This window comes from Phyllopteryx taeniolatus, chromosome 23, assembly GCF_024500385.1.
Source record: "Phyllopteryx taeniolatus isolate TA_2022b chromosome 23, UOR_Ptae_1.2, whole genome shotgun sequence".
NCBI lineage: Eukaryota > Metazoa > Chordata > Actinopteri > Syngnathiformes > Syngnathidae > Phyllopteryx > Phyllopteryx taeniolatus.
In genome coordinates, this window is record NC_084524.1 from 3,432,115 (window position 1) to 3,447,105 (window position 14,991).

Here is a 14,991-nt window from a genome sequence, read left to right on the forward strand (position 1 = left end):
GTCAAAACTGACAGCTTTCGTTGGTTACAGTTCAACATTAACAATGCTTACAGACAAATGTTTACCGTACTTCATTTGCCGTACTTCATCCTTCCTGTAACAGAATCAAAACATTCACAATCTACTTTTCTCCAATAGCTGACAGCAAGATCTATTGGATGTACACATTTTATTTTTTGATGAAGGGAGGGAGGGAATTTAAGGGCTCACCGCCACATTTAGGGTCTCCACCAAAGAATCACGACTCAAGACTTGAAACCCTAGCCCCAAATTGAAACCCTAACACTTACTTTGAAGCCCTATTCTGTAGTACTAACCCTTGCTTGAAACCATAATTCGAAATCCCAACCCCTGGCTAGAAACCTGAATCCAGGCTTTTAACTCGAGTCCAGTCCTGAATTCAGACCATAATTCTGAAAAACCCTACCTCAGGCTTGACACCATAACCCTGTCTTGAAAGTTTCAAGTTAAAACCTTATATTTTAAAATCCTAGCCCTTGCGTGATACTGGGATAAATTAAGAGTTGGCCTCAGAAGCTTTTGCGGATTTGTATGGTGCCTTTGGTAATCACATTGTTCTCGAGAGGTTTGAGGAATGTTGGCGGACACATCGAGCATTTACAAGCATGACTAACAAATAACTACAATTTGGGACGTTTTGACTTCCTTTCTGAAACGGCTTCCAGACCTACTTGCCTGTCTCTTTATATTTAGTATTTTTTCCCCCTTTTGTTTTTTTAAAAAATGGGGTGGAAAATGTGTTAGAATGTACGAGTGACTTCACTTCAGTGCACATTTAATCAAATGCAAACATTTTAAGTTTATACCTACTTTGGGCCCACCCGGTATTTATTAGCGTCAGTGAAGTGGTAACGAGCACGTCTTGCCACAGCAGGCAAATATGCAATAACAATAGTTAGCTAGCAAAATGGCTTCTGTCTTCAACAACAAGTCTAGACTCCTCTAAAATAAAGGCCCAAGAGAGTTGTCGTTATACCTACTATGACATATTCTCAAAATATACTTGAAATAGACCATTCGAATTAAGTCTTGTTCAAGTGCGCAGCTTTTTAACCGGGACACAAACGACGACGTTATCCGCGGGCTCCATTTTCCCTTTAGTCCGTTGGCTAACTCCGCCATGTTGTACCCACAGCTAAGCTAAGATAAACTCTCGTCGATGTCCCCCAACTCCCTCGGTCTAAAAAAAAGGGGGACAACAAAATATAACGTCGTCCTATAAACATTTTATGACGATTTTAGCCACGAGAACGCGTGGAGAAGACGAATGCGAATCCAGCTGAATCTGGACAATTAATAAGGGAAGAGGTGCGAAGCTAATCGTCAGGTGGAATTCTCAACGCAGAGCGTAACGACAAAAACACATTTTTCCCCAATAAAAGCGGTTATCGAGTAAAGGCCTATGTGGCCAAAAACAACATATTTGAGGCCCAAGCTTCGGTGTACACTCACATTCTTAACAGTGTTTAAACTGATAAGTTAAAATACTTAAGTGTTATGCAATACTTGCGTGTTACAGAGTTATTCCAGTAAAGCAAATACAAGTTTGTAATGAAAAATACGACATTTTGCTGGCCTGCAGTCAGCTTCATCATCATCATCATCGAGAACAGTTTTCAAAACGTGGGCCTGCGACCAAGTCAAGTCGTTTTAGAATACAGTTTTTTTTTTTAAAGCATACAGATAACAATTTAGTGCGATGTAATAAACAAAATAAACTACATTTCAACATTAGCAGTCAAAAGACAGTGACGTGACAACATTTTAGCAAAGACCGAAGGCTTCCCCGGATTTTCCTACTCGGCATGCCGGCTTCCCAATGCGGCGTCGGGCCTTCGCATTCAGGCGAGTCCGAGGCTTTCAACCGAGTCCCACGGATCCCAAAGTGTCGATGATGGAAATCCGAGCCGTCGACGATGATGGGGGGGGAAAAATCTAAAATAAATAGTCCAATACACGGTGTTTTGTAACAACACACTGTGATTCGACAATAAGTGTCTGTTTAATCACACAATTGAATGGGCCGCAACTCTAAGGCTCCTTTCTTAGCGCCCAGGCTCACCCACAGCGAGACCAAACCGAGAACAGACTTTTTTTTATTTTTGCTTTGAGGGATGAAATCCACCTCGGCTATCATCGGCAAACATCGGAAACGGGGCGGGTTTTGCTAAAATAATTATAAGGAGACAAAAATCTTGACCGTGATTGGACAACTATTTCTTCCTACTTAATATTAACAAGCGAACGCACCAATCTGGAGAAGTGTATTTACCATTCGTACGTTCCAACGCTTGCCACACGTAAGCCTGCGTAATCGGTTGCGAGTTGGCCAATAAGAATGGATTTTGAGCAAACCAACGCCCGCCTTTGTTTGCGATTGGCTGGGAAACTAAACGTATATTTTCATTGGCTGTACGTAAGGCAAAATAATTTATTCATAAGACTCCCTAGCTCGACCAATGAACGTTCGACTCCAGCGAGCCATGTCCCACCCACTGGAGAGTCAGACCCTGCCTTCCTGCCTGAGCAACCCCGTAGCAGCCACTCAGTCTATATAACCGCTCGTCGGGCGTTCAGTAGCTCAGAAGTGCTTAGAGAGCACCACGGTGTAGATCACAAAAGGGAAAGGGGGTTGTTAGTCGTCTCTTAGCTCGACTAAAAGCACGATTAACTCGATTTTAACAGGCGACTGACAACAGAGGTCCCTGGGATACCGCCACCGGAGACTTTCCGGTCACCGTTGGTGGCCTGCTCAGGACCGCGGTGAATACTTACAGGCTGATCCTGCTCACAAAGCGACGTGTTGACGAAGAACGCGTCTTTTGAATAGACAGGATGCACGGACCGCCCTCCGGCGACAGCGCATGCCCCTTGCGCACGATCAAGAGAGTTCAGTTCGGCATCATCAGCCCTGATGAGCTTGTAGGTCTTCTGCCGGGGGGAATGGGGGAGATTGTATTTATTCATTTGCAAATCATACACACACGCCTTCCCTGATTTCGCGACTAATGTTGTAGTTTGACATTTGTGGCAAAGACACGGATCTAGTTTGCAGTGAGCAATGCTAGCCGTTAGCCTAGCCTAGCTCGCTGTTTCCAGGCTTGGGCTCGAGCTAACGAGCATGTTCGAAGAAGTTTACAAACTTTAAGCACACCACTTTCAGTCAAAACGATTCACGTGATCTCGTACAATTGTTTTATTTGCCACAAACGAGCACAATACGCGATATGTTTACTGCTCTTTTTTGTTTGTTTGTGTTTTTTTGTTTTTTTTTTGCTTGTGATCGCATTGTAATGAATGGAATAATACCATTAATCATAAATAAAAAATACATTGGAAAAAACAAGGTCACTTATACATTTTTTTTCTTACCCTCAAATAAGTTGTACTACAAGGAAAATTACATGAATACAATCAATGCCAATCTATTTGATGGAAAATAATTGCATGTGATGGATGGCGGTTAAAGCCGTGCTTCCAAATGTCTTCCAAGCTTTTACTGATGACTTATGAAGCTGTGATACTGATTGTACGTCTCTTTTAGAAACGAATGTCGGTGACAGAAGGGGGTATCAAATACCCCGAAACTACAGAAGGTGGTCGTCCGAAACTCGGTGGCCTTATGGACCCGAGACAAGGGGTCATAGAACGAAGTGGAAGATGTCAGACGTGTGCAGGTACAGTATCGTAATGGCGTCGTAACCTATTTTGTGTGTGGGTCACTTGCTGTCTGACATTGAGTTTACTTGTTTTTTTTCCAGGCAACATGACTGAATGCCCAGGGCACTTTGGGCACATTGAACTGGCAAAGCCCGTTTTCCACGTGGGCTATATTTCCAAGATAATGAAGGTTATGCGTTGCGTATGCTTCTTTTGTTCTAAGCTACTAGTGGATGCGGTAAGTATGCTTGCGCATTTTAATTTCCGTTTGAGTGGAACGTTTAAAAAAAGAAATCAAGCAACTATATTCCTAATCTGCAGAACAATCCAAAGATCAAAGACATCCTTACCAAATCCAAAGGGCAACCCAGAAAGCGCTTGACGCACGTGTATGAGCTGTGCAAAGGTAAAAATATCTGTGAAGGAGGTGAGGAGATGGACAACAAATTTGGGATGGAGCAGCAGGAGACAGAGGAGGACATCACAAAGGAGAAGGTATTTGGCATAAGTTTAGAGGTCATATTTTGATTAAACACAATATTCATCAGTCTGCATTCATGGGGGACTACAGAAATATAAGAATATTGACTGGTGAGAGGCTGAAATTCTGAGGATTTGGACAATTTTATTTTCAACAGTGTCTTAAACGATTATTCAAATAGTTATCGATTAATTGTTGCACCTCTAATTTGAAATAATGCCATGTTTTTTTATTTATTACTAAAGTAATGGATATTAAGAGCTTTTTTTTTTCTATCTGATTGATGGATTAATCAGGATTTTTTTTAATTTTTTTTTTACCGATTAATCGCTTTTAAAAATAATGATTAGTTGCAGCCCTACTTCTTACTGACTTGTTCTACCTGGGTGATCTACGCAGGGACACGGAGGCTGCGGGCGCTACCAACCTCGCATCAGACGCTCTGGACTGGAGCTGTACGCTGAGTGGAAGCATGTGAATGAGGACTCTCAGGAAAAGAAGATCCTGCTGAGCCCCGAGCGCGTGCACGAGATCTTCAAACGCATCTCGGACGAGGAGGACATCATCTTGGGCATGGATCCCAAGTTTGCACGACCGGAATGGATGATTGTCACTGTGCTGCCCGTGCCTCCTCTGGCTGTCAGGCCTGCTGTAGTCATGCAGGGCTCCGCTCGCAACCAGGTAAGGCTGCTGGAATATATGCAGTGAACCCTCGAAAAAAAAAATGTTGAATTGTTTATATACATACCATCTAAAGTTCACCTCACAGGAAAAATAACTCTGATGCTCTGATGCTATATACCACCGTAAACATCGTCTGTTCTACAGGACGACCTGACCCACAAGTTGGCCGACATTGTCAAAATCAACAACCAGCTAAGGAGAAACGAGCAAAGTGGCGCCGCAGCTCACGTCATCGCGGAGGACGTCAAGTTGCTCCAGTTCCACGTTGCCACCATGGTGGACAATGAACTGCCAGGCCTGCCCAGAGTATGTTTGGGCCTTCGTTTGTCCACCATTCCTCAATCATGATTGGAGCATGTCAATTTTAATCCTTGTCACATTCTTGTCCACCCCCCGTCTCTCTCAGGCAATGCAAAAGTCTGGCCGACCCCTCAAATCTATCAAACAGCGTCTAAAGGGGAAAGAGGGCCGAGTCCGAGGCAATCTGATGGGCAAACGTGTCGACTTCTCAGCGCGAACCGTCATCACCCCGGATCCGAATCTCCAAATCGACCAAGTGGGCGTACCGCGATCCATTGCGGCCAATATGACTTTCCCGGAAATTGTAACACCCTTTAACAACGACAGGTAAGAGACTTTAACCAGCTAGTAAACGTACGTGCGGTCCAAACAGCCAATTGTGGAAAAATAACTGAGCTTCATTTTGCCATTTTTGTTAGACTGCAAGAGCTTGTGCGACGAGGCAACAGTCAGTACCCCGGAGCCAAATACATCATCCGTGATAATGGAGACAGAATTGACCTGCGATTTCACCCCAAACCAAGTGACCTTCATTTGCAGATTGGCTACAAGGTAAAATCCAAGTAATCCCGATTACCTTGAAAACAACGATTGAACGAAATATCACAGAGGCTGACGGTTGTTCTCTCAGGTGGAAAGACACATGTGTGACGGAGACATCATCATCTTTAACAGACAGCCCACACTGCATAAAATGTCCATGATGGGGCACAGGGTCCGAATTCTGCCCTGGTCCACATTTCGACTCAACCTAAGGTATCAGTGATATTTGCAAATGTGTGTTTTTTGCCCATTACAGGGCATCTTCGCGATTTGCAGGGGTTGGGGACCAAGCCCTGCCGCAAATATATAAAATAGTTTAAACTGTAAGTACACGACAAACTACAATCACAAAACATTATCTCAAACTCATCTTAGAACATTGCCCTTAACAATAAATGGTTTAAAGAGTTGATTTAGGAAAAAATAATGCACCACAAATGCATGTGTATTTGCACAAGCGGCAAAGACTCTCCTGAATTAAAAGTAACAATCCAGGCTTAATTTAGCTCCTCCCTGACACAAAAAGATGTTAGTCTCTCAAGTGAGATGAATCACTTCAACATACTTCGTTGACAGCAATTACTGCTTTCCTACTAGCCAGCTTTGGTGCCTTCTTGTAGCATCTTAGGGGATAGGTGCCAACTTGTGCATTTTTTAGCTAATAGTTATGTTCCACAGAAGAATTTGCCAATCGATAAGGGTTCACTCTATTTTCACAATTGATGTTAAAATGGCTGCAGTGAAAGTTGGCTTAACTTGCGCCGCCGCTCACCTCCCTCCAGTGTCACCACCCCATACAATGCCGATTTTGACGGGGACGAGATGAACCTCCACCTGCCGCAGTCCCTCGAGACAAGAGCGGAAATTCAAGAGCTAGCCATGGTGCCGCGTATGATCGTCACGCCCCAGTCCAACAGGCCCGTCATGGGAATCGTGCAGGACACTCTCACGGCCGTGCGCAAATTCACCAAGAGGGACGTCTTCTTAGAGCGGGTGCGGCGACGGCGCGCCAGACTCTTCTTTCGTTGGGTTTTAACGTATTGAGATAATCACACTTCTCCTCACCGCAGGGCGAAGTCATGAACCTCCTCATGTTCCTCTCCACCTGGGACGGGAAGGTGCCCCAGCCGGCCATCCTCAAGCCCCGTCCGCTTTGGACCGGAAAGCAGATCTTCAGTTTGATCATTCCCGGACACATCAATGTCATCCGCACGCACAGCACCCACCCGGACGACGAAGACAGCGGTCCTTACAAACACATCTCACCCGGTGACACGAAGGTATTGAAGTCACCATTTGCAAGTCAAAGTGAGAGTTTGGGTAAAAGCAGCCTTATGTTTGAGTATTTGCCTTTTAGGTTATAGTGGAAAATGGCGAGTTGATCATGGGCATCCTGTGTAAGAAGTCTCTGGGAACGTCAGCCGGTTCCCTCGTCCACATTTCTTACCTGGAGATGGGACATGACATCACCAGACTCTTCTACTCCAACATCCAGACTGTGGTCAACAACTGGCTGCTCATTGAAGGCAAGGCTGAAAACTGCACAGTTGCAACTTCCAATACATGATAGAGTGGTTTAGTCATCAAATAAAGTTGTTGTTTCCCCCCCCTCAGGTCATTCCATCGGAATTGGTGACTCCATTGCTGATGCAAAGACTTATCTTGACATCCAGAACACGATCAAGAAAGCCAAACAGGATGTGATAGAAGTACGCGTGGAGCATTTCGTTGCCGTTATTACATCGGACAACGTCGAACAAATGTTTAATCTTTGCCCGCCGCCTGACAGGTCATCGAGAAGGCCCACAACAACGAGCTGGAGCCGACCCCTGGCAACACGCTGAGGCAGACCTTTGAGAACCAGGTCAATCGTATCCTCAACGACGCCCGTGACAAAACGGGCTCCTCGGCTCAAAAGTCTCTGTCTGAGTACAATAACTTCAAGTCCATGGTGGTGGCCGGATCTAAGGGCTCAAAGATTAACATCTCACAGGTAGACGGGGCCATTCCTCGAGAGGTGAAAATCTTGAATCCCGTCATGGAAACTCAATATGACCTGCTCTATTAGGTTATTGCTGTGGTGGGGCAGCAGAACGTGGAGGGTAAACGAATCCCGTTTGGCTTCAAACACCGCACACTGCCTCACTTCATTAAGGATGATTACGGCCCCGAGAGCAGAGGCTTTGTGGAGAACTCCTACCTGGCTGGCTTGACGCCAACTGAGTTCTTCTTCCACGCTATGGGAGGCAGAGAGGGTCTGATCGACACAGCCGTCAAAACAGCTGAGACTGGTAAGCTGACCTGAAAGGGGGGGGGGGGGAAGTGCAGTACAGTACAGTATTCTCCAGTTACTTGCAGTTTTTCGTTAGTCACAGCATAGCTCGTTCCCAATCCCCCGCAATTTGTAAGGAAGCTTAAAATATCTTTTACACTCATCCAGGTTACATCCAGCGGCGTCTGATCAAGTCCATGGAGTCTGTGATGGTCAAGTACGACGGCACGGTGCGCAACTCCATCAACCAGGTGGTGCAGCTGCGTTACGGCGAGGACGGCCTGGCGGGAGAGAATGTCGAGTTCCAAAATATGGCGACGCTCAAACCATCAAACAAAGCCTTTGAGAAGAAGTATGGCTCGTACCTGTGCATCCTCCGGGGCTTTGTTTTATGAGGGAAACGGTCAATGAAATGTCATTCCGTCAATCCAGGTTCAAGTTTGACTGCACCAACGAGAGAGCGCTGAGGCGAACGCTGCAGGAGGACGTGGTAAAAGACGTGATGACCAACGCCCACGTGCAAGGCACACTGGAGAGGGAGTTTGAGAAGATGAAGGAGGACAGGGAGAACCTCCGAACCATTTTCCCGACTGGCGACAGCAAGGTGTGCCACCGTGTCTTTGTCCGCCCTTTTCTCCTTTTAGCGACTCACATGCTGCAATTCTCCTCCCCCCCCACAGGTGGTGCTGCCTTGCAACATAGCGAGAATGATTTGGAACGCTCAAAAGATCTTCCGCATCAACACTCGGACTCCGACGGACCTCAATCCAATTAGGGTCGTCGAAGGTGCGTTGGAAAATTGTGTTTTATATTTACTAAACATGCACAGAAAAGACTGACTTGGGACTCTCTTGACATTTGAAGGTTAAGACTCGAGACTTGCACATGTATGACTTGATCCCATCTCTGGCCTGTTCGGCTCATCAGGTGTTCAAGAGCTGAGTAAGAAGCTGGTGATTGTGAACGGCGAAGACCGGCTCAGCAGGCAGGCCCAGGAGAATGCAACGCTTCTCTTCAACATCCACCTGCGCTCCACACTCTGCTCCAAGCGCATGACGGAGGAGTTCCGTCTGACCACCGAGGCTTTCGACTGGCTGTTGGGAGAGATCGAGACCAAGTTCAACCATTCTATTGTGAGTTCAGCATTTTGCAGGTCTCTCCTCTGGGTCAAGTTGATCATCACGCATGCCCTCCCTTTTCTCCCAGGCTCATCCAGGTGAAATGGTCGGGGCGCTGGCTGCTCAGTCTCTCGGAGAACCAGCCACCCAGATGACACTGAACACCTTCCACTACGCCGGTGTGTCGGCCAAGAACGTGACACTCGGCGTGCCCCGTCTGAAGGAGTTGATCAACATCTCCAAGAAGCCCAAAACGCCCTCGCTGACCGTGTTCCTGCTGGGCCAGGCTGCCCGGGATGCCGAGCGAGCCAAAGACATCCTCTGTCGCCTGGAGCACACCACACTAAGAAAGGTGAACAGAGCATATAGTTTTCTCTAGAGCTTTCCAGCCACTCTGAGTATTAATATAGGCAATATTAAACATTTTAGGGGGGGGGGGGGCAATTACTTGGTGTTTTTCACTATTCGTGGCAGGGATTAGTCACTGCTGGCCATGAATTATGCGAAACTGACCCCCAAAAATAACCCATTTTGTTTTAGGTGACAGCCAACACTGCCATCTACTACGACCCCAACCCCCAGAACACGGTGGTGGCCGAGGACCAGGAGTGGGTGAACGTCTACTACGAGATGCCGGATTTCGACGTGACACGCATTTCCCCGTGGCTGCTGCGCATCGAGCTCGACCGCAAGCACATGACCGATCGCAAGTTGACCATGGAGCAAATCGCGGAGAAGATCAATGCAGGTGCGTTTGCGCATTCAGTCGGGAGTTGTTTTGACAACGGCGACCTTTTAACACCCGCGTGCGCATTCCCGAAGGTTTCGGAGACGACCTGAACTGCATCTTCAATGACGACAACGCAGAGAAGCTCGTTTTGCGAATCCGAATCATGAAGAGCGACGAGAACAAGTTCCAAGAGGTATGCAGGTATAACACTAACACTCTAAAGTCGCAATATTAACCTCATATGACTTTCTTGGCTAGGACGAGGAGGTCGTGGACAAAATGGACGACGACGTTTTCCTGAGGTGCATCGAGTCTAACATGCTCACCGACATGACGCTTCAAGGAATCGAGCAGATCAGCAAGGTGTACATGCACTTGCCCCAGACGGACAACAAGAAGAAGATTATCATCACCGAAGATGGCGAGTTCAAGGCTCTGCAGGAGTGGATCCTCGAGACGGACGGCGTGAGCCTCATGAGGGTCCTGAGCGAAAAGGACGTCGATCCCGTCAGGACCACCTCCAATGACATTGTGGAAATCTTCACGGTAAGAAAATGTTCCAGTGCCACAACTGGCAAATTAGCTTTTTTTATTCACTAGGTACGCACTTTTAATAATGATACCACATAATTCCCCCAAACTTTGCTGACGCACAAGTTATGGCATGTAGACTCCAATTTGAGAAGCACTTGTATTGCAGGTGCTTGGAATTGAGGCTGTACGAAAGGCCCTGGAGAGGGAGTTGTACCACGTCATCTCCTTCGACGGCTCCTACGTCAACTACCGTCACTTGGCCCTGCTCTGTGACACCATGACGTGCCGCGGTCACCTGATGGCCATCACGCGTCACGGCATCAACCGGCAGGACACGGGACCGCTCATGAAGTGTTCCTTTGAGGAGACGGTGAGAGGGTCACTTTACTGTAAACCCAGCTTGCTCAACGAATTAAAAGCAGTAAGTTGAAGTCTCTTCTTCTCCTTCATCCAGGTGGATGTGTTGATGGAGGCTTCATCTCACGGAGAGAGCGATCCGATGAAGGGCGTGTCTGAGAACATCATGCTCGGCCAGCTCGCCCCTGCCGGAACAGGCTGCTTTGACCTGCTCTTGGATGCCGAAAAGTGCAAGTACGGCATGGAGATCCCAACAAACATACCTGGCATCAGCGTCGCCGGGCGTAAGTGGAGACATTTTGAAGATGATTTATTTTGGTTTTTGTTTGACAATATTCCTGATTGGTCTGTTCTGTTTTTAGCCACCGGAATGTTCTTTGGCTCTGTGCCGAGTCCCATGAGTGGCCGGTCCCCTGCTATGACCCCTTGGAACACCGGAGCAACACCGGCCCATGGCGCCTGGTCTCCCAGTATTGGTGAGTGGACACGCAGCATTCTCTGTTCGCTACTCATGAATACAACTTTTTGCTGATTTTATTTATTTTAGTTTTTAATTAGGATTTTAAAAAATGTTAGCTATCCTCCATTATTGGCTGAACCACTTCGCCCAGTTGCTGTTTTTGGGCTCTTTCTGAAACACTATTCGTACTACTTTTTTTATTAGACTGGTGGCTTTGGTGCCATCTTGTGGAACTATGTCGAAGTGACACATCTCAATTGAGCAACTGGAGCTAAGCTAAACCGAGGAGGCAGAAGTAGTTACGAGAGAGTTGTAGTCGCATTTACACAATCAAATCCTTTACAAAGGATAATGTCGTAAAGTGACTTTGAAATTATAAACTGTTTTGGAATCATAGATTGTGGTATATTTACAGTTTAAACTATTAATATAGGCAATTATAAAAATGTTTAGGGGGCCATCAATTGCTGCAGTTTTTCAGGGATTATTATATATTTTGTGACCTCCCATTTCACTTCCAGGAAGCGGCATGACCCCTGGGGCGGCCGGCTTTTCCCCGAGTGCGGCATCAGACGCAAGCGGCTTCTCTCCAGGTTATTCCCCGGCTTGGTCGCCCACTCCTGGTTCCCCTGGATCTCCCGGACCTGCCAGCCCCTATATCCCGTCTCCAGGTTGGTACCACTTAAAAGTTATCGTGGAGATGAGCTAAGGAAGAACGATGAAATAAACGTATACGTTTCCTTTCCAGGTGGCGCCATGTCCCCCAACTACTCGCCCACGTCACCCGCCTACGAGCCCCGCTCCCCCGGCGGCTACACCCCCCAGAGCCCAGGCTACTCTCCAACGTCACCTTCCTATTCTCCGACGTCTCCCTCATACTCTCCCACCAGCCCCAATTACAGCCCAACATCTCCTTCCTACTCTCCCACCTCGCCCAGTTATTCCCCCACGTCTCCTTCTTACTCTCCCACGTCGCCCTCTTACTCCCCAACCTCCCCCTCCTATTCCCCTACCTCCCCATCTTACTCTCCGACGTCCCCCTCCTACTCGCCGACGTCACCCAGCTACAGTCCCACTTCGCCCAGCTACAGCCCGACGTCGCCAAGCTACTCCCCCACTTCTCCTTCTTACTCGCCCACCTCCCCCTCCTACTCCCCCACATCCCCGTCATACTCCCCCACCTCGCCGTCTTACTCTCCCACCTCTCCCTCCTACTCTCCAACAAGCCCCAGCTACAGCCCCACATCGCCAAACTACACACCCACCTCGCCCAGCTACTCCCCGACGTCGCCCTCCTACTCTCCCACATCACCCTCCTACTCCCCAACCTCCCCCAACTACACGCCGACCAGCCCCAACTACTCCCCCACCTCCCCCTCGTACTCTCCGACCTCACCGTCCTACTCGCCCTCTAGTCCTCGTTACACCCCGCAGTCGCCCACCTACACACCGAGTTCCCCCTCGTACAGCCCCAGCTCCCCCTCCTACTCGCCCACCTCACCCAAATACACCCCGACCTCCCCCTCATACAGTCCCAGCTCGCCAGAGTACACCCCCACCTCACCCAAATACTCCCCAACGTCACCGAAGTACTCCCCCACCTCGCCCAAGTACTCCCCAACATCTCCTACTTATTCTCCGACGACGCCCAAATACAGCCCCACCTCGCCCACCTACTCCCCCACCTCTCCGACTTACACGCCCACCAGCCCCAAATACTCCCCCACCTCCCCGACGTACTCGCCGACGTCGCCCAAGTACTCGCCGACGTCGCCCACGTACTCGCCAACGAGCCCGAAAGGCTCCACGTACAGCCCCACCTCGCCTGGATACAGCCCCACCTCGCCCACCTACAGCCCCGCCATTAGCCCCGATGACAGCGACGAGGAGAACAACTGAGGGGCGGAGGAGGAGGAGGAGGAGGGCGGACCATGCCTATAAGCCCCTCACATTTTTGACCATCCGACCAGTTTGTCCTGCGTTCGCTTCCCCAAATAGTGAAAACCATTATTTGAAAGACAAACTGCTTTGCCTGAAGGGGGAAAGAAAGGGTGCCTTTTCCTGCCTTTTTTTTTTGTTTTTGTTTGTTTTTTTGTTTCCCAACCCAACCAGGCAGAATCCAAAAGGCGAAGAGGAAAGGAAGAGCTGTCCCCCCCCCCCCCCCCCCTTTTACTTTTATAGTTCACTGCCTTCAGCCTCTAAAATGTTGGACGTAAAGGTGTTCAGGAAAGGCCAACATTTTGCCAAGTCTTTTTAGAATGTGGATTGTAATTTGCTCCGGCGATTAATGGAGGAATGGTTCCCCCTCCCCTCGCCACCTTTTTATTTTATTTTTGTTTTGTTTACGGCATATTTGGCACTGAGGTGTTGCTGCTTCCGGGCGTGCGTTAAAAAGCACGAACGCCGCGGATCAGGGAAATGTCATCAAACAGCATGATAAGAAAGTGATGCCGTCATGCGTCCTCCCTGCTTCCTCCCTCCACACCCCAAAAACTGAATGATGTCTTAAACACCCACCAGCACCCAACCAGCCTCTGGCATCTTGGAGGCTTTTGCATCAGAGGCAAAAAACAAAAACTGACAATGCTATTCCCTTAATACTGGGAATTATTTTCTGTCCTTAATTTTGACATGTGAAGAAATGGGCGCTGCTTTGGGCATCATTTGCATGTGGGGTAGTACATAGTAATCCAACTGTTAGGTTGAAATATTTCCAGTCCCTCCCGGGTCTTGCTAATGTTTGCCCCGTTTCTGTTCAAATCATTTTGCCTATTCCATTTATTTAAGAAAGAAGGTTAAACTACTATTCTGTGTGAATATGAATTTATTTTTTGTTGTAGTTGCTTTTTTTTTTTGCTTGTTTGCTCTTTGATGACTTTGCAAAGTTGTTGCAAAAATTCTCAAGTTCTTACGGAGGAAGACACAAGGGCGGGCGGGGGACTGGGGGTGTCCCTTCCCACGCCCCATTCACCTTATGTCTCCAAAGTCGTGAACCCTTCGTGGTCAGCATTCTCCATCGGTCCTCTCGTCATGTTCATTTTGATTAACCAGCCACAAGATAAGTGGCTTAAGTATGACTGTTTTTCCAGATACTGTCCCTTTCATTTAACAAGCTCTGTCTCTTTCGCTTTCCCGCTCCGCATCCAATGTTGTTGTTCTTACCAGTGTCTGGAGGATTCGTTGTGGATCCGGATGCTCTGTTCTGACTGGGAGTCCTGAGGGGGGAAAAAAAAGGAAAATCTAAGCCGTGATCGTTGTTGCTTAGCCCCGCCTAAAAAATTGGAGAGGATGGCACCTCCTGGCCTTTTATAATGAAGCAGGGTGTTATGTTTTGTTTTTTTGCACTTGTTAAACTGTTGTGTCCACTTCACTTGCCTGGTCAGGACGCTGTCCGGTCTATTCAGGAACATCAGGATTCCCAGCTTGTACGAATGAGTGTTGGCAAGTGTAAATCAGAGGGCGAGACAGGGTTTCATGCAGAGGAAAGAAGGAAGTAAATTTGCCGCTGTATAGAGATAATTTCACAATCTCATTGTGTTGTATGTTCTGTTTTTGATTTGGGGAATAAAATAAAAGTTTTACAACAAGTTTGTAATTTATTTTTGGTCTCAGCTCTGGGATGTGCACTTTTTAAAGTATTTGTACTGTACTATAACAAGCATGTACCATATTTCCAATATGTTGCCCATACTGATGTTTTTTGCTACTGGCTACATGTTGTAATTTCTAACCACTATTCACATTTAGAGTTCAGTTAAACGTATATAGTTTTAATTCGCTCTTAAAAACTCTAATATTTCCAGGGTAATGGGGGAAACAAATATTATACCA

General features: G+C 47.4%; 2 protein-coding genes across 2 annotated transcripts in view; one reads left to right on the forward strand and one right to left on the reverse strand.

Moving 5' to 3' along the window:
* The window catches only part of zbtb4 (zinc finger and BTB domain containing 4), a 31,114-nt gene extending 28,301 nt beyond the window's left edge, over positions 1-2,813 (reverse strand). Inside the window, exon 1 of the mRNA XM_061764069.1 lies at positions 2,797-2,813. The gene's annotated coding sequence lies outside the window, so the exon portion shown is untranslated. The remainder of the gene's footprint in view (positions 1-2,796) is intronic.
* On the forward strand, positions 2,592-14,747 carry polr2a (RNA polymerase II subunit A). Its single transcript, XM_061764066.1, has 28 exons — positions 2,592-2,943; positions 3,566-3,698; positions 3,783-3,919; positions 4,003-4,176; positions 4,562-4,843; positions 4,991-5,152; positions 5,253-5,473; positions 5,566-5,698; positions 5,778-5,902; positions 6,472-6,682; positions 6,760-6,969; positions 7,047-7,215; positions 7,304-7,398; positions 7,479-7,682; positions 7,758-7,980; positions 8,130-8,313; positions 8,394-8,565; positions 8,642-8,747; positions 8,889-9,094; positions 9,168-9,431; positions 9,620-9,827; positions 9,902-10,002; positions 10,068-10,355; positions 10,510-10,713; positions 10,798-10,984; positions 11,063-11,176; positions 11,682-11,831; positions 11,909-14,747. Exons 1-28 carry the CDS (start codon positions 2,857-2,859, stop codon positions 13,057-13,059), a joined length of 5,901 nt encoding a protein of 1,966 aa, XP_061620050.1. The 5' UTR covers positions 2,592-2,856; the 3' UTR covers positions 13,060-14,747.
* The last annotated feature ends 244 nt before the right edge of the window (positions 14,748-14,991 follow it).